The sequence below is a fragment of the Silurus meridionalis genome, chromosome 8, assembly GCF_014805685.1.
Source record: "Silurus meridionalis isolate SWU-2019-XX chromosome 8, ASM1480568v1, whole genome shotgun sequence".
NCBI lineage: Eukaryota > Metazoa > Chordata > Actinopteri > Siluriformes > Siluridae > Silurus > Silurus meridionalis.
The window spans coordinates 23,019,942-23,040,349 of record NC_060891.1 but is presented as its reverse complement, the minus strand read 5'-3'; the positions used below and the strand labels follow the sequence as shown (position 1 = coordinate 23,040,349).

General features: G+C 35.6%; 1 protein-coding gene across 1 annotated transcript in view; it reads right to left on the bottom strand.

Moving 5' to 3' along the window:
* ryr2b (ryanodine receptor 2b (cardiac)) overlaps positions 1–18,655 on the bottom strand; it is an 88,621-nt gene extending 69,966 nt beyond the window's left edge. Inside the window, 29 exon segments of the mRNA XM_046855680.1 lie at positions 705–1,033; positions 1,963–2,171; positions 2,699–2,873; positions 3,126–3,334; positions 3,867–4,014; positions 4,130–4,289; positions 4,580–4,663; positions 5,206–5,309; positions 5,896–6,000; positions 6,084–6,303; positions 6,697–6,889; positions 7,390–7,631; positions 8,127–8,260; positions 8,384–8,502; positions 9,555–9,650; positions 10,006–10,141; positions 10,233–10,416; positions 11,660–11,781; positions 11,867–12,034; positions 12,274–12,430; positions 13,265–13,339; positions 14,295–14,391; positions 14,797–14,911; positions 15,063–15,175; positions 15,447–15,525; positions 15,620–15,694; positions 16,156–16,260; positions 16,551–16,667; positions 18,519–18,655. Of these exon segments, the coding sequence (XP_046711636.1) occupies positions 705–1,033; positions 1,963–2,171; positions 2,699–2,873; positions 3,126–3,334; positions 3,867–4,014; positions 4,130–4,289; positions 4,580–4,663; positions 5,206–5,309; positions 5,896–6,000; positions 6,084–6,303; positions 6,697–6,889; positions 7,390–7,631; positions 8,127–8,260; positions 8,384–8,502; positions 9,555–9,650; positions 10,006–10,141; positions 10,233–10,416; positions 11,660–11,781; positions 11,867–12,034; positions 12,274–12,430; positions 13,265–13,339; positions 14,295–14,391; positions 14,797–14,911; positions 15,063–15,175; positions 15,447–15,525; positions 15,620–15,694; positions 16,156–16,260; positions 16,551–16,667; positions 18,519–18,569 (4,121 nt within the window). The 5' untranslated portion in view covers positions 18,570–18,655.
* Between the last annotated feature and the right edge of the window lie 1,753 nt (positions 18,656–20,408).

The window sequence follows — 20,408 nt, the reverse complement described above, 5'->3', positions numbered from 1 at the left end:
TTGTGAATGATTGTGTTCACCGTTCCAACATAAAGAATAGTCTCTTTTGCAATTTCACCACAGGTTATGTGTCGATTATCCAGGATCAGGCACTGAATGTTCACAGGAACCACTGCTGTACTGGACAACCGTCTTTGAAATGTTTACACCATTCAAATGCCTAACTGGGGCTAAGAGTCTTATCACTGTACTGTGGGGTTCACAGCCCTGTATCACCAAGCTGTCACTCATTGGCCCATGAGCAAACCTCTGTGCTTCAGGGGTGCTGCATCCTGGCTGACCCTGCACTTTGACCCCCAGCTTCCCATCACTGTGCAAAGAAAGAATTTCACTGTGCTGTATGGTACATGTAACAAGCAAATAGGAACTTTCTTTCCACACACGAACTAACACTGTTATCTGCCATCTTGATTGACAATCTCTGGACTGGCTCGTAACATGTGTGCTATCTATGACTAATAGAACACACTAGCCACTTACTGTACTACTGCGTGTAGTACTGCCACACTAGCATCCAAATGTAAAAGTCCCGGTGTGACTTGAATGCCCCTTGTATTTTATGCTTGTAATGATAATTCAAGTATGAGTTCAATCATCAGCTAAAGTTGTTTTTATTTAAACTTCTTTCATGCTATTTACTACAAAAGTATGGCCACATGCTTGTCCTTTTGCGGTAAGCCTATTACGAATTACAGTGAACTGACCTTTGCTTTAGCCTTGAAGGCTTTTCTTGGGCATGATCTTTATGGCTGTCAAATTCATCTCTACTGCCTGTGTGTTTGTGGGCAGACTTCATTAACATTTCAAAGTCAGAATCCACCTCTCCTTCTTCTGGTTCCTTCATGTGGCATGTCACACTGCTAGCTGTAGGTACTGTGCCATCTTTAGGTTTGGTGAATATGTGTGCACACTCTATGGGCAAGCTCAGGCGATAGAACTCAACATCAGTACTTGGACTCTCATTTAATCCTACTGACCGCTGGGTGACCTTCAGAGCTGGTGCTTGGCTAACCGTCCCATCAATATAACTAACCTAGGAGTAAAATAAAACAAAGTTTACATCATTATCACATACACTGTTTGGCCTTTTTTAATAGTTTATTAGTAATAGTACCTTATCGGTAGGAAACTACTGAGGATGGAGCCACCAGGAAGGAGGAAAAGAGGAAGGCCAAGGAGGAGGTTTATGGATGTGGTGAGGGAAGACATGCAGGTGGTTGGGTTAAAAGAGGCAGATGTAGAGGACAGTGGGGTATAGTTGGGGTATATTATAAGTAAGTGCTTGTATAGACCGAGGGATAGCTGGGATACTGGGGTACTAGAAGAAATATTTTTTACACACTAATATCAACTCTAACAATGTTCTTAATTGGTTTAGAGACTAGGGGACTGTCTTGTCTCAAGGATATCTGCTAAAAGTGTGCCATGTATGTCTGGATCCACTGATCACTCTTCCATAACTGCATTTTGGAGGTGAACTTTTATTTCCTGCTAATGCTGGGATAAGCCAGCCTGATGGCTTCTACATTAGCTTTCAGTACCTGATCATGGTACCAATGGTATTGATTTAATCCCAGGTCATTTTGGGCTGCATTTTAGAATGTGCTTTAGAGATCTTCTTCTGGACAAGAAAATGTATGCACTGTAGTTCTGTCTGCCATATACCCACTCAAGTTACCCTACTGTCTATGTCCGGCTCCTACTTCAATTCATAGATCTTGCTCCTCCATGCCTACATATACACAGCTACTCGAAAATCCTCTTGAATCAGTTTGATGAGAACCTCAGTCTCCTCACTACTATAATAAAAAGATTTCATTGAGTGTCTTTGGTAGACATCCTAGACTACTAATACTAATAATTCTATGCTATTGACTGATACTTTTTAAATTTGAAACCACCTAGACCATGTACAAAAATATATGCATTCCACAGCTTTAATATTATAACCACATTATTTACCTGTATGCGAGGATGATACTCTGGTATCTGTACAAATAGGGGATCTCTCCAGCTCATCCAGAGAGGTGGATCTTTGCTCATGTTACAGGCAAAAGGCTGGTAGCCCTCCTGAAGCCCACATACACTGAAGTATTTCAGTGTGTCAACCTGTTGGCCTAAATTCAACCAACCCACCTGATTCACACCCAGACAACATACAGGAACAAAGCCTGTGATACAGAAAATTACAGTTATGAAAAATTATGTCTACCACAGCTTATTACTATTTAATAGGCATGTTATAACTATGTAATTACTAATGCACATAAAAATGTTAATTAGAAATGAGGGCTGTCAATCAATTAAAATATAAAATGTTGCCTTATATATTTATTTATATTTATATTTATAATAAAAATGGTCAAACAAAAATGTACAAGGCATTAATTGCATATTATTAAAAATTAGTGCCGTTAAAATGAATTTGCGTCAAAGTGTTATTAATGCATTAATTTTTCACAATTATTATAAATATTTAAATAATTAAAAACACAACAATTAACTCTATATTCAATCAAGTAATGCCACACAAAATTTAAGAGCAGTAATAAAAGGTAATAACAGGTTTATTAAATAGCAATAATAATTAAATAATAATGTGTGTAGTCTTTGCATATATATATATATATATATATATATATATATATATATATATATATATATATATATATATATATATATATATATTAAAACTTACCAACAGTTGCATTGAAACCTTTGGAAGCAATTTCACAACCATGAATGTTCAATTGTAGCTTTCCATTTAAAGTAACCATCATAGTTCTTCGATTTAAATCCAACAAACAGCCAGTCACATCCCCTTTCTGCCAAACATGACCAAATGGGATGGTGCAGCCATGCCACCACAGACCCTACACAGAAAAGACCACATATAGTGTCATGAAAATAAGTTGCTATATACAGTATGTATTAAACCTAGAATTACTTATAGAAATGTACTGTAACAAAAACATTCAATTGATTAACCAATTAATTAAAAAATCATCAATTTGCATATATATATATATATATATATATATATATATATATATATATATATATATATATATATATATATATATATATATATATATTAACATAAGAAAAAGTGCTTGTTATAATACCTTTGAGCCATCAAACACGAAGGCCTGCTCGTCTGACCACAACTCCATATCAGGTTGACATCCCACTTGAGCCCAGCCCACTCTCATCTCTCCACCAGTGACTGCCTCAAACTCAAAATACCATTTCCCATCATGCACTGCAAAAGTCTGCTCCACGCGGAATATGCGAAACCTCTGCTCACTCGCAGTCTTCATGTCAGGACCCAGGTCTAGAACCAAAATCATCACGTGAGTAATGCTTTCCAATTGTGTTTACACTTCCTGTTTCCTGTAAGTCAATTTAATTTAGTCATCTAGTTACATATAATTACTCTTGTTCTGTCACATTAATGTTTTTGTAACATATTTTGTTGTGTTTTGTCATTCAATTTTTTTAATTATTTATAGCTCACAATTAGTGTGAGAATAGGATGTCTGTCAACTGTGGACTACTTATTCAACCAGATATTAAATATTAAATAACCTATAAATAGGAATTGTTGGATGATTCATGATCTACTGCTAGCTTCTGCGTACTAACATAGTCTTATCTACAAAGAAATAAGGAACGCACAAATGGACCAAAAAGACCATTAACCCCCAATTTCTCAGTTGTATAAATAAGACAATTGCAAGACCCAATGTATAAAAAGGTCTACCAAATGCCATTAATATAAATAATTATTTTTTGATTGTGTTAACCAACCAGATTATTATTGTTGTTTATCAGTATCTCTGATCCTTTGTGTGTCAGTAACTCACACTGCTGTTGCTCTGATGGTTCAACAGTGTATCCAAAACCAAGCAGAGTTCCTAACATATCCCTCGCTGGCTCTTTAACACAATTTCTGCTTCTCTCATCTAACAGTGAAAATGGCACCAACTGAGGGCTCCTCTTCTCCTTAATGTCCTGGAAAAATGTGAATGTTACTATCAGTAGTGTTTTTCAAAAAAAGGGTTCCTGTTGGATTGAAAAACATAAACATAATATCCATAAATATACACATACTGAATAAAGATAATACCTGCTGTGGTCCGTAGCTCCAGCCCTGCCTAATGTGCTCTCTGGCCCAGATGTTATGCTCGTTCTCAGCCAGCGCTTCTACCAGAGCTTCCTGAGCAGCACTGAGAAAAACGCCAGACTGATCCACCGGAGCTGGCCTATAACCATTCCACAATTCATACCTGCACAGGTGGAAGATTTAGTGTTTGAATGTAGGACCATTTAATGCATCCTGCCTCTTAGTTATTCTGGTCTTAGCTCAGTCATTCCACCCCTCCATCACACGCTGCCTCTCACTTTTTTAAGTATAAAGGTATAAAGTATAAAATTAAGCATAATAAATAAGGTTAAAACAATAAATATAAGTTTAGTGATAGGCTCTTACTTATTCATACTCATATTGTATTCTTTCTTTCTTTCTTTCTTAAAAAAAATAAATGCTTATTTTGAAAGCTTTTTGTTTGAAACGTACTTGTTCGAGAGCTGGAGATACTTCACCTTCACCTCTGCATGTTCTTCAGACAGTCCAATATGAGCTCCAAGAGCTAACATGGATCTACAGCAATACAAAAAACGATGTGACACAGGATATAAGTAGGAAATTGCTGAGACAAGGGAAAAACTATCTTCTCAATATATCTTCCTGTTTGAGTGGCTGTCAAAAGTCTAATATTTAATTGTTTTGAGAGACACAAGGATGTTCCCTTTTTGTTTTTATGCAAAACGGTATGAAGATTTCTTTTGCCCAAACAAAGATATAAATGTACAAATGTAAAAGTTAATTTTGATTAAAAAATCCTTATTTAGCCTAAATAACAGCTATACACACTATTGGTATCCGGACAAGTACTTTTTCAAACATTTAACTGAAATACTTTGCCAAGCCTCTTGTAAAACTTGCCAAAGTTGTTCTACACTAGTTTTACACAGATTTCATTCTGACCTTGCAATCCAGTTCATCCCAGAGAAGTTCAATAGGATTTAGGTGCAGTGACTGGGCAGGTCAGTCCATGATAGATAACACTCCAGTTAACTCTTTGCTCTTTAAATAATGCATACAGAGCTTAGCCATATCCATCAGGTCAAAAAAAACAGTACCTTAGCATGTGTTCCGCAGCCTGGAGTTTGTTGTGTTTCTCCTGATCTGGAAGTCTGGAAAACTCCACCAGTCCAGGGTGAACCTGTTTACTGTCATCTCTCACCTTCACAACACACACACAGAGTCTATTCAATGTGAATACAGGTTCTTTCTATCCATCTATCCATCCATCCCTTTCTCCATCCATCCATCCATCCATCCATCCATCCATCCATCCATCCATCCATCCATCCTTCCTTTTCTTTTCTTACTACACTTAGTCTCTAATTATGTTGTATTTTCTATTTTTGTGCCCTTTTCCTTTTTCTTTCTTTCTTTCTTTCTTTCTTTCTTTCTTTTCTTTCTTTCTTTCTTTCTTTCTTTCTTTCTTTCTTTCTTTCTTTCTTTCTTTCTTTCTTTCTTTCTTTCTTTCTTTCTTTCTTTCTTTCTTTCTTTCTTTCTTTCTTTCTTTTCTTTCTTTCTTTCTTTCTTTCTTGCTTTCTTTCTTAAGTTTTCCTTTCCTTTCTCTTGTTTCTCTTGTTATCTTTCTTTCTTTACTGTGTTAAAAATGTCTTGTTTTACTTAGTATTTTTCACTTTGTCTCATCATTCTTTCTGTTTGTCTGTTCATCTTTTCCCTGTCACGTAGTTAGGTTAGGTTATGGTTAGGTTGTGAGAGTGATGTAATGCTGTAGTTGTGTTTGGACTCACCAGCCCATGTGTCCAGCCATGCTCACTTTTCTCTAACAGCCAGAGCTCATGCAGATTCTCAGCTAATTTCTCTCTGATCAGCTCAAGCTGAGGAGGCAGCATCACCTGATTCAAACACACATACACACAGGTTAGAAATCATGATACTACTAAAAGGTAAAAATTGAGGTATCATCAGTGTGTCTCACCTGATTGGTATCCACTGGTGTAGGGGTAAAGACAACAGGATCACTGGATGCCACAGGGCCTAAAAGTTCACGCCCGCCGTTTCTGTGACCGCGTGTAACCTCCTCACACAGCTCCAGTCTGCAGCGCCCTCTGGGGAGTAAAGCCTCAGCACATGGTGAGAATCCAGCAGGAGGCAAGTATTTAAACTCCCCCTGCTGGCCTCCAAACAGCAAACGTACCCTGCAACAAAACACCACAAAATGCTCAATGATCTGTAATGTCCAGGGCTTATCTTAGTTTCTGAAACAGTTTATACTCGCACAGCATGATCAATACAAGGAATTGATTACATATAAGGCATATTGTAAAGTAATAACAGTTTAAATATTTTTTTTTTTTAATACTGTAAGTATTCATTTTTTTTAATTGTGGAAATAAAACACTGCTCAAAGAAAATTATTATTTAAAGGTTTCTAATATTTGATATCTTATAAATTCAATTTTTAATTCAACAACTATGCATGCAGTAATTTTTTTTCTAGAAAATAAATGAATAATATAAACAACAAAACATTTGAATAAATAATAATTCATCATTTGGAAGATAGTTTAGTTTAAGAAGTTTAATTTCACCTGACTCCAGCGGAGAAACTGACGACAGGAAACATGAGTGCGTCTGTGTTGAAGCTCTCCAGCATCCCCTGCACAGGCTGCCCATTCACTCGGAAAGAAATACATGCCGCACTGAGGTCGAGGCAACAGCTAATGACATCCTCTTCCCTCAGCAGATGCTGATTAGCCGAGCTGACCCTGTGACCTACGCCACCTGCACACGGGTTACAGTACTGCAACTAATGCTTTGGCAATGTCTGATTACTGAACTTGAACCTTTTTCACTATAAAACACTTATTCAAATGAAAAGGAGAGGTAAATACTGTTTAAAATTGTAAAATATATATATATATATATATATATATATATATATATATATATATATATATATATATATATATATATAGTATACATTTTTTATTTCAAAAAGGTACAAAATAAAACAGTAATTCTTTAAAAATATTATTTTAAAAAGTACAAAATTTGGAAAATGTAATTAATTCAATAATTTAAATGTAAATAAAAAAACATTAATGAAAATGATTAACACTACTACTACTAAGAAGGAAAATAGGTTTTGATTTTTTGTCTTGAATGTCAACTGTAAAGTTTACCTTAATATTTATTACTTAATAAAAAAGAAAATCCATAAATCAGTGCAGTTCATTTGTAAAAGATTTTTCGATTTTGTTTACATTTCTGTCTTGTCTCACCTGTCCACAGGTGCAGGCCATCAAATCCATATGAATGCAGATCATCTCCAACTCCATTTGATCCCCAGCCGTAACCTCCTGTTGGAGATGGGTGATAGCCTGCGCTACAGGCCCAACCCACTCTCAAGTGAGTCGGCTCAGGTGTCACAAAAGGCTTTGCCCTCTCAACCACCACCTCATAATACCACTTCCTGTACTGGGAGGAGTCGTCTCCCATGCAGAGGTAGATGTTTGAGCGAACACTGAGACCAAGCAAACAACAACATTTCTGAGCTGAGGAAACAACACTCAACATTCTGCTTCGATATTAAGTTTGAACAATTTGAACATGACTACATAAGGTACTTTGGTGCACACTTAAAGTGCACATGTCTACTGTAAATACTGTGATATATTGTTGGCGATATGTAATCACACAAAATATTTACACAAAAAAATTCATATTAAAACAATCAGGTAAAATAAATAAAAATATAATTCTTGGTTTACGTAAAGATTACTAAAATGTGAAAAAAATTATTGTTGTCTAGATTATAAATAAAATGTAACAAAAATAAATCTAAATAAATCCGCATGCATTTGATGTCAAGAAGTAAAATGTGATATCTTTCTTTAATAAAGTGTTGAAAAATAACTTTATTTTAAGTCTTATTTTTTTGGTTTGTTTGTTCATTTGTTTATTTATATGTTTTTGTTTATTTCTTTTTTATGTAATAAATATCTTTCAAAAAATGTACCTGGTGACATAATTGACCAGGCGGCTCTGCAGTAGTAAATCTCTCTTAGGCAGCAGTGTGTTACAGATCAGGTGCTGATTAGAGCGAACTGCTGTACCGTGACACACACACAATGAACACAGCACCTCCAGGATCTGTACACACACACACACACACACACACACACACACACACACATGCAAGACATCTCAGTGTATGACTAGGTTACACACTATGAGCAACCCCCACACACACACACACACACACACACACGGTACCTTGTGGTTGCGTCCATGTTTGTGTAGGAGTGTGATGATGGAGTGAACATGTCCTTCTTTAATAAAACTTAGTGCTTCTGGACTTTCCATTAACACACAGTGCAGCACTTCAAGAATTCCTGCAGCAGACGGAGGAGCAATTAGCCATTATACTGTTATCACAGCTGATCTCTCTTTGCCCTGTATTTATTTTAACAATTTTATCATCATGCTTTTTAGCATGGTGTGTATTTTATATCACTTTCAATTTAATTATTACGTTGTGTTATTATTTAATTAAAAAAGTAACTATACAAAATTGTACTATACTTAGAAGCAGTAGAGCAGTTCTAATCTCTATACAATCAATATACTGTAGTTCCCTATAATATAAATGTATATTTATAATATGTATAATAAAAGTTTGGACACACCTGCTCATTTAAAGAGTTTTCTTTATTTTCATGACTATGAAAATTGTAGATTCACACTGAAGGCATCAAAACTATGAATTAACACGTGGAATAATATACATAACAAAAAAGTGTGAAACAACTGAAAATATGTCATATTGTAGGTTCTTCAAAGTAGCCACCTTTTGCTTAGATTACTGCTTTGCACACTCTTGGCATTCTCTTGATGCCTACTTTGAAGAACCTACAATATGACATATTTTTAGTTCACTTTTTTGTTATGTATATAATTCCACATGTGTTAATTCATAGTTTTGATGCCTTCAGTGTGACTCTACAATTTTCATAGTCATGAAAATAAAGAAAACTCTTTGAATGAGCAGGTGTGTCCAAACTTTTGGTCTGTACTGTATATGCAATTTTTGATAACATTTATATCTATCTAACATCTCTTCTTTTAAGGGTACACTATATATTATAGAATTTGTTATATTAAATTTATATTGTTTTTTTTAAAAATATTATAAATGGCACAAGTATTGCTTTTATGATATTAGCTTTTTTATGACAGAGCAAAATAATATGTATGACTTGAAATGAAAAAAAATCGCCACATGAAAATATATATTTTTTTTATTTAAAAAATCTCATTCAACGTAACCTTTAAAATTGTGTATGTAATAATAGTTTTTTTTTTTCTTTTAACATAGTATTTATTTATTTTGTTACTTTTACACTAAACTGTGGTTACTAATGAGAATAATTAAAATAAAATTTACCAGTGGAGGCCTCAAGTTTCTCCAGTCTGCTGATTAACCAGTCCAGAGAGCTGGAGAAGTGAGAGCAGTTGTTCTCGTTCCCCCGAATCAGTGCCGCTACAGGGGAAAAAGTCAATAATAATAATAATAATAATAATAATAATAATAATAATAATAATAATAATAACTATAACTATAATAACAATGATAATAATAATAATAATGATAATTATCATTATCATTATTATTATCATCTTTATTATTATTAACTATAACAACATTAAACTAATAGAATTAAAATCAAATTAGTAAAATCAAGTGAAAACAGTCACAGTACAATCTTTGTTTACATTCTTTGTAAAACATAGCATTCTAAACTTTGTATGTTAAAAAAAATAAGAAAGAAAAGTATTACTGATTATCAGAGGTTTTTGCTGCAAAATCATTCCAATAATGCAATTTTCATTTTTACCCAGAAGCTCATAGAAGGCATTTAAAATAGCTTCCCATGCATCCCCAGCCTCTTTCCCAGCACTCTCTGCAAAATGAGCTGCACTGCTATACAGGTGCAGGTGATCAATACAGTCTAGAAGCAAAGTAATTACACCCTGAGAGAGAAAAAGAAATTAGATACATAGATTTGTTTACATATTGCACATACATAAATCATGAACCCATAAGGCTTTGAAGCACTGTTACCTCCTCCTCAAACAGGTTCTGTCTGTTCTTTAGCACTCTGCTGCTGGTCTGTTTGCTCTCATGACTCCAGCGCTCGTCAGGCAGTCGGAAATAACCACTTAGATCGCACAAGCTCAGACGCAGCGTTTCTATTGGAAGATCCATCGCTGGAGTATTGGCTCTGTGATGAAGCTCATCCAGTCTCCTGGATAAAGTTAACAGTGACTCAACAACGACATCCATGAACTTAGCGGTAAGCGACATGACATCTTCAGTAGCTACCAAATCAGTACTGGATATAATGATAGGCGTATATGGCAGTAGAATGTAAAAATTTGCAATATGTGTGAAATCTTCTTAAAATAAAAAAAAAAAGGTTTAGAACTGAACATGTTATGAGAGGATTTTCTATCTTGGATGATGGGAATTTGTTCTTTTAGACACTTATTTTTGTCAAATGCAAATAAATAAAAAATATAATAAGAAGAAGAAAATGTAGATGATTTCAAGCATCAATAATATTTTGCCACAGTGCAATATTTTGCCAATATATTGTTTAATGTACTCCAAATTATCACTTAATTCATTGCAAATTAAGCTTTAATAAATAAAGCATGTATAGATTTTATTTATGTCTGTACTTTGAGAGTCACTAAAAGCTGGAACCAAATACCTTGTGTGTGTCCAATACACTTGACCAATAAACCTGATTTTGATTCTGATTCTGATTCTGATAAAACATGGCTTTCAACATCATTACTGAACAGTTTATAAAATAGCACTGATCCAGTGCTTACTCTTATACAATTGATGTCTCAGTGGTTAAGGCTGTGGTTTGTTGGGCCCTTGAGGAAGGCCCTGAACCCTCTCTACTCCATGATCTTTGTCTTCATTTTTTCCTTGTCACTGGTATGTTTCTCAATTTTGCATGTAAATGTTTTTTATATAATCTTTTTTAGTTTTGTTGCAAAGTCTTGTCAATATTATTGAGCCTTTTTCGGAAATTTTTGATCCTCGATTTTCTCCTTTTTTGAGTATTTCCAGATTGTGGACTGCCACCTTTCTTGCTGTCATGTCACAGCAAACAGACAACTCCATTTTCCAGCAAACACTCAGTTTTACTTAAAAACACAGCCATTAGGGTTGCACAAGCCAGTGCACTCTTAGTGCTGGTCCCAAGCCCGGAAAATGGGGAGGGTTGTGTTAGGAAGGGCATCCAGCGTAAAAACATGTGCCAAATCGAACATGCAGATCACAAATACGGATGATCCGCTGTGGCAACCCCTAATGGGAGTAGCCGAAAGAAAGTTACTCAGTTTTACTTAAACCCCACCCCATGTGTGTTAGTCCCAGGTAACTTCCCATTAGCACTTCATTTCTTTAACTAATTAATCCCCACTGTGAGTAACTTAACACAATATACAGGCTTTAGAATTGATCATTTCTACCATATAAAGCTTGTAAACAGCAGGGTTGAGTTTCGAATGAGACTGGCAGCTTTACATTCCTCCATTTGCGAGCGAGAGAGTGTAAGTCCATCATCCATGTGACCTTCTGAATGTAGAATGGCCTGGAAAAAAATTTGTAATAAAGTCATATTTTTAATGAAGCCAATTGTAAACTGTTTGAAATCTTTCAGGTTTCTTTCTGTTTACTTGTTTATGCAGCTGGGTCTCTTTCCTCTTCGAATTGCAGGTCTGGTAGGTGAGCCATAAACCTGAGCCCACATGCTGGACCAAACAGACTGAGTCACCATATTTGATCTCTGGTGTTCCCATTCCATCTTTCTTCTGGACACAGGGTGGGAATTCTTGACCAGCATCCTACACACAGATGGGGATTAGTATTAGGTTTTCATTATTTTCCCACATCAGGTTTAACTTTCAACATTTGAAAATAGATTTACTTCAGTAAAAGACAAAAGACAAATCTTGGCCACATTAAGTTGTTCTACCAAAATGTTTGATACATTTGATTTGATACAGATATTTACTCAAAAGTTTGCCTTCTTCTAATTCATTTCTAAAATCATTAACAAGACTGTAATTAGTTATTCTATGACCTTGGTTAGGCGAAGACAAAAGGCTGTGGACTTGACATCAGCGTGTTCTCTGTCCAGGAGCAGCAGGCCACGGTCTGGGGTCAGGCCCAGGTATTTTCCGGTGGTCATGTGATACAGACGGAATGGCTCCGCCCAACGTATGTGGCTCCCACTCCAGCTACGCACATACACCATATCACTACACTGTATATAGTATTAGAAGGTTCACCAGCCTTGCAGCTGAATAAAACATTGACATTTAAAATATTATCACACAGTTTTGCTTGCCAAAAATAATTTATCCTTTAGTCTTAGATAATACATAAAATTGTAGTTATATATAAAAAAAAATTATATTAAAGCCACAGTCTGTCATTTTCTAAAAATGTTTTTAAACCCAGTAACAAATATAAATAAAGACCTACCAAAAAAGTGGCAAAACCTATTTTTAAATTAAAAGGTAAATATTATTAATTATTATTATTATATTTAAAAATAGATTGCCTTTCGTTTGTTTTGTTCACTGGATACATTTGCAGGCCTAAAAATGATTTTTGAAAAATGAAATTTTTTTACAAAACAATAAAAATAAACCCCCCCTCAATTTTATTTTGAATTTCTAATTCAGTATTCATTCTCCTTAACCCAATGGATTTCAAACCAAAATGGTCGCTCATAGCATCAACAGTAAGCAAATCTAATAAACAATACTGTAATGTTTCTAATACAGTATTTATTATAGTGAAGAGGTTGCTCAGTGGTTAAGATTTCATCAAAAGTTCAGGAGTTCAAATCCCAGCACCACTAAGCTGCCACTACTGGGCCCTTGAGCAAGGCCCTTGCCCCTTAACTACTCAATTATATGAAATAGATAATTGTAAGTTGCTCTGGATAATGACGTCTGCTAAATACGTTAAATGTAGTACACTTTCTTATTAGTAATTGTTGGATCAATATCTAGAATATTCAATGTTTATTATCTAGAAAAACACGTTCTTGGTAAAGGACTTACCACACACGCAACATCTCAATCCTCCACAGAGAACGAGCTTGGGATGAGACGCCACCAGCTTCAAAATGAACAGTTCTGAAAATAAAGCATGAGTCTGTGATAATTCGTTGGACACAGTAAATGAGAAAATGAACAAGTGTGATTCAATGTCTAGTCATTCTAACACCACATGTCTGATTTAACAGTCATGATTCGAATTGGATAGTCGATGCTAATTAGTGTTCTACATTAGCTGCTATGGCAATGATAGAATTCCTAAATACTTCAGTTTAGGATACACCCAATTTGGGGTCAAAAAGATTTAAACGCAAGGAAATAAAAAAGAAGCAAAAGAAAGGTGTAGAAATAATTGACGCTGTCCAAAAAATTTACACAAATTCAGAGAAAACAAAAAAACAAAGAAACGATAACCTGAAAATTAAGACAATATACATTAAATACAACCATTGGAAGACATACATGAAACAAAGAGTGCTGTGAAATAATTACGATAATATACACAAGTGCTAATTAACCCTCAACATGTATCAGGTGCAGACAGTCACGTGACATCATGAGTGCTGGGATCAGGTGATGTGCAGTGGTGAAGGACTAAGTGAGAATGGGTAGCACAGTGATTAAGATGCTGACATTTTGACTGAAAGGTCATGAGTTCAAGTCCCAGCTGCATCAAGGAGCACCAAGCTGGGCCGTTAAGAAAGGCCATTAATTCTCAAGTGCTCTGTTGTATAACTGAGATAATTGTTCATATTTCTCGATACAGTATTACTGTTGTACCGGGCTGTTATTCTGACATTAAAAGTAGTTCCCAGTTACAGATTTGAACAATGTGTTATATCCATACAAAATCATCCAATATGATGTGACATTCTCTAATAAAACTTAAAAATATTTTTTTTCATGTATAATAAATATATTTACACCTCCTTGTTGATTAATTTAATACTACAAATCTAAATAATTTCTTTTTCCTTTTTACTTAATATGCCATATCATATAGCAGTCATTTCTAAGAGCCTCAGTCACTGACCTGCGCTCGTCCTGTGTGTGTCCAGTAGGCGAAACTGTCAAACACTCATCTGTGTGGCCATGTAGAAAACGTAGACAGTCTCCTCCCCTGAGGTGACCTACAAATCAAATTACACATGTTGTGTTAATGCTAAAGATGTTTCTAGAAATGTCCTTCTTTTCTAGAAGAAAAAGGGGCAGTTGTGTTAAATAAATAAATAACAACCTTCAACACAGACAAACTCTTAAAGACTAAACAACAGAGATAAACCAAATGTAGCTCATTAATTATTGTTTTTTATTACACTCTTTTTTTATATATATTTGGCATAATTGCTGAAAATAAGACAAATCAGCCTTACCAGTGTCCTTTTACGATTTTTGTCCTGAGATAAAAAAACTTACAATAATGCTAGAAATGTTTTCAAACTCAATAAATATGATCATGTTCGATATAAAAAAATATATACATGTACAAAAAATGTAATCAACAAATGAAAAAGAGGTGAGTTATGAGAAGAAACCTTGAGCTTGAGTCGAGAGAGAGGACACAGGAGCCACACTCCATAGAGTCAGCTGGAAAGCTGCATCCACACTTGCATTCATACACTTCTCATTTACATTACCCCATGAGACATGCTGAGAGAGAGCGCACGAGAGAGAGAGAGAGAGAGAGAGAGAGAGAGAAATCATTACATACAAATTTCATTGCCAATTCACATAAAATTGATAGATTTTTTCCCCAGAAAATGAAAGAAAGAGAGGTTTAAAGAATCAAATAAAAATGTACCAAGTATCTCTCAGAGGAAACGCTGACAAAGATGAGGTCATCACCCACTCTAACCTTCTCCCCCTCTGACCTCTGTTTGGAAGCTGGGTGGACCGTCCACCAACACGTCTCACCTAGTGAGAAGTAAAAAAGATTCGGCAGAGAAATAAGTGACTGAAATTCTACAGAATATCAGCATTTACTTGCCTAAGTATTCACCCCTCTAACCTTTGTACATTTTGTTGTGTTACATTTTGAAACTGTAAATGACACTTTAGGGGCAATTTGGTGCAGACACACTGTATATAAACACAATTAAAAGTCAATTTTACTACAAGCTGCAAAGGGGGATAAATACTTAAGCGATTGTTTTCCCATATAGTTATATTTCACGTCATATAGTACCTGCTACATCCTCCTGAAGACCAACATCAAATGCCAGCTTATCAACTGAAAGGCCAGAGGATGTCAGACAGCTTAGATACTAAAAAAAAAGAACAGAATATTCAACTGCTACCAAGCAAAAACAAATCAAAATGTAGTCAAATGACTTGAGCACTTTGATCAGCCTACAGTACCATGTTGCTGTGGGTGTGTCTGAGCAGAAGTGCCTGGCCGTAAAGGAGAGTGCGATGACCTGCGGTCTCAGCCGACTGAAGCAAAGCACATCAGATCAGGAATGACACAATTTAAACATTTTATTCAGTGATACACATTGATTTACAAATAATTAGATGTCTGTGATAGTCGCTTCACATATACAGATTGTAATCTTTTATTTCTTTAATTAGAAATGCATTATGAATTTATAGAAGAAGTCTCCAGCGTCTATTGTAACTATGCTTTCTGACATGTTTAGTTTCTGGGTTCTCTTTTTGGTCTTATTAACTTAAAAAAAAAAAACTTTATAGCTGCTATATTATACAGTAAGTGAGAACAGGAACTAACTTTTCGTTCTGCAACATGAAATGTAAATATAAATTGATGTGCATTTGTCTAGAATTTGTCTAGAATTTTTTCAATAATTAAATGACTGGCGTTATGTCCCTATTAAGATATATATTTATATTTGAATATTTCCCATTCAGAAGGCTATAAGTTCTGATCTTCTTACCCCTGCGTGTGGGTCCTCGTGGTTGGTGAGCATTTCCTGCAGAGCTCGCACTGACACACACCTGTCCAGCATGAAAACACACAGCGACAGGTCTGCTGGAACATTCTAAGAAGGAAAACACACCTTAGAATGCTGTACACTGAATTCTCAAGATATTACAGAACCTTTTATGGTACTGTAATATGGTTTAATATAAGTTTGTAGGTTTTATGTAGATAAACAAATGCTGTGTATTTGTAAAACTTATTCATGGGTCAACACCTGGTAGGTTTGTTAATATTTTTTTATTGCAAAGTGAGTGTGTGTGTGTGTGTGCGTGTGTGTGTGTGCGTGTGTGTGTGTGTGTGTGTGTGTGTGTGTGTGTGTGTGTGTGTGTGTGTGCATGTCTGTTTCACCTTGGAGTTTGAAGTGGATTCGAGGAAACACAGACGGCCCCCGAAACCATTTGCAGCCAAACAGAGCTTCTGCTGGTGGGGGACAGCCAAGGAACAGCGCAATACCAATTCATCCGACTGAGCAGCGGGCACACACACACACACACACACACACACACACACACACACACACACACACACACACACACACATAGTTTTTAATTATTTTTGTAAAAATATATCTCTGAATCTGTGAGTCTCAGTAAAGTAGGTGTGGCCTCTGTATCTGTCAGTCTCAGTAAAGTAGGTGTGGCCTCTGCATTTAACAATCAGAGTAAAATAGGTGTGGCCTATGTATCTGTCAGTCTCAGTAAAGAAGGTGTGGCCTCTGTATCTCTTAGTCCAGGTAAAGGAGGTGGGCCTCTGTGTCTATCAGTTCCATTAAAGGAGGTGTGGCCTCTGCATCCATTAGTCCCAGTAAAGAAGGTATGACTTTTGCCTCTATCAATCCTATTTAAGGTGTGGCCTCTGTATCTGTCAGTCTAAGTAAAGGAGGTGTGGCCTCTGTCTAACAGTGTAACAGTGATGCCTAACAGTTGACACTTTGATTATATTTGTATTATATTCAATATTTGAACTTTCATACACTGGATCATAATTCGAGTTTTTTGAAATTATATTTGGTTTGTACAAACTTTACACTGGCCCACACTTAATTTAAATAATATTAATGTCTAAAGTAGAAAAAAATATACAGAATGCAGAAAATATAAATATTTAAACATTGTCCATGTAGATAAATCGGGTGTGTTTGGCTAAATATGGGCTGAAAGAAAGATTATTATTATTAGACATTCAATACAAGGAAATTCCAACACCTCTCCGCTGTCCCATGTGCCATTACTGGGTCACTGATAACACACACACACACACACACACACACACACACACACACACACTTTTACAGTTAGTACATTCCACTCTTGTTCAACACTGTATATCATTTAAACACCGTGGCTGCTCAGTGGATACAAATTTCTACATAATTATATCATTGTCAACGTAAAATATTGACATCGTTACCATATACAGTGACAAGATTTCTGTTACAGAATGTGACTTTTTTATTACAAAAGTGTGTAGAAGAACAGAATTCTCCCTCGGCTGTCTGTGTGAGAGATAAGAGCCTGAGAGTGGAGAGCTTACACACCCGACACTCGTCCTACTCTTCTGATAACGCTGATTAAAATAGAGCTGAGAATCACAGCTATGTCCAGCATGTACAACACCTAATTTAGAGAAAAGTTATAAATAAGTAAGAGTAAAGTTTTTGTGTGATATAAAAGCTTTTTGGTTTAATAGGTTTAAATACTATATTTTAATAAATACTATGCTTCTATTAATTAAAACTATAATTTTTTTTAGAATATAGTATACTATTTATATAATATACTATATAAAATAATGTAAGACTGCAAAAGTATGTTTTTGCATATATTTTTATATATATACATTTATTATTTGTTTGCTTGTTTTTGGTTTTCTTTTGTGTTCATTCTTAATTGCACATAGAAAATCAATCAAATTAAATCAGAAATATAATTATAATAATTATTATAAACAACAATACAAACAATAATACAATATAATATTTTTTAAGAAATAAAAATCTAGAAAATGGCATTTTTATAATGTTTCAAATCATCATTAATCTTAACAGAATTCTAAACTTTAAATTGTACAAAGGGGACAAAGAATTACCAAAAAACAAAAAAAAGTAAAAACTGAAAATGGTTTTTAAATTATTTTAATAAAAACAAATAAATGGACCTATTTTTTTTTACAGTACAATAAGGAGTGACACTCTTCCCCGTATGAGTTTATCTGTTTATTGAACCTTTCAGATTTTCCTTGCTTTGATACATTTTCTTCAGATAAACTCTTTTTATTTAAGGAAGAAATAAAGATTTCATATGGAAGAAGACTTACTGTACGCAGGAACTGAACTTCATCTTCGCCATCTGTGGAAGCCATCATCATCCGTTGACTGCTACAGGAGAGAAGAGCTCGCAGAATGTTCAGTTGCAGGTGTGTGACAACACTGAGAACATCGCAGAGAGAAAAGACACAGACACGCACACACACACACACACACACACACACACACACACACACACACACATGGTTACTGATAACACCGAAGATCACTAAGCACACAGTCTGTTTGATAACAAGAAAGAAAAAAAAAGAAAGAAAGAAAAAGAAAGAAAGAAAACACACACACACACACACACACACACACACACATATATACACACATATATATATATATATATATATATATATATATATATATATATATATATATATATATATATAACACTTTATTTATAGTTGAATCTAATCTAATCTAATGCGTTGCGTTGCGTTAGGAAGGGCATCCAGCGTAAAAACGTGCCAAATCAAACATGCGAATGAGCCGCTGTGGCAACCCCTGATAGGAGAAGCCGCAAGAAAGTTATAATAAAGTATTTGAACAGGAAAATAAGTATTTAAACACCCTGCTATTTTGCAAGTTCTCCCACTTAGAAATCATGGAGGGGTCTGAAATTGTCATCGTAGGTGCATGTCCACTGTGAGAGACATAATCTAAAAAAAAAAATCCAGAAATCACAATGTATGATTTTTTAACTATTTATTTGTATGATACAGCTGCAAATAAGTATTTGAACACCTGAGAAAGTCAATGTTTATATTTGGTACTGTAGCACTTGTTTGCAATTACAGAGGTCAAACGTTTCCTGTAGTTTTTCACCAGGTTTGCACACACTGCAGGAGGGATTTTGGCCCACTCCTCCACACAGATCTTCTCTAGATCAGTCAGGTTTCTGGCCTGTTGCTGAGAAACACGGAGTTTGAGCTCCCTCCAAAGCTTCTCTATTGGGTTTAGTTCTGGAGACTGGCTAGGCCATGCCAGAACCTTGATATGCTTCTTACAGAGCCACTCCTTGGTTATCCTGGCTGTGTGCTTCGGGTCATTGTCATGTTGGAAGACCCAGCCTCGACCCATCTTCAATGCTCTAACTGAGTGAAGGAGGTTGTTCCCCAAAATCTCGCAATACATGGCTGATCATCCTCTCCTTAATACAGTGCAGTCGCCTGTCCCATGTGCAGAAAAACACCCCAAAGCATGATGCTACCTCCCCCTTGCTTCACAGTAAGGATGGTGTTCTTGGGATGTTACTCATTGTTTTTCTTCCTCCAAACACATTTAGTGGGATTATGACCCAAAAGTTCTATTTTGGTCTTATCTGACCACATGACTTTCTCCCATGACTCCTCTGGATCATCCAAATGGTCACTGGCAAACTTAGTCTTAGTGTATTACCAACAGTAACCTTGGAAACGGTGGTCCCAGCTCTTTTCAGGTCATTGACCAGCTCCTCCCGTGTAGTTCTGGGCTGATTTCTCACCTTCCTTAGGATCATTGAGACCCCACGAGGTGAGATCTTGCATGAAACCCCAGTCCGAGGGAGATTGACAGTCATGTTTAGCTTCTTCCATTTTCTAATGATTGCTCCAACAGTGGACCTTTTTTCACCAAGCTGCTTGGCAATTTCAACGTTGCCCTTTCCAGCCTTGTGGAGGTGTACAATTTTGTCTCTAGTGTCTTTGGACAGCTCTTTGGTCTTGGCCATGTTAGTAGTTGGATTCTTACTGATTGTATGGGGTGGACAGGTGTCTTTATGCAGCTAACGACCTCAAACAGGTGCATCTAATTTAGGATAATAAATGTAGTGGAGGTGGACATTTTAAAGGCAGACTAACAGGTCTTTGAGGGTCAGAATTCTAGCTGATAGACACGTGTTCAAATACTTA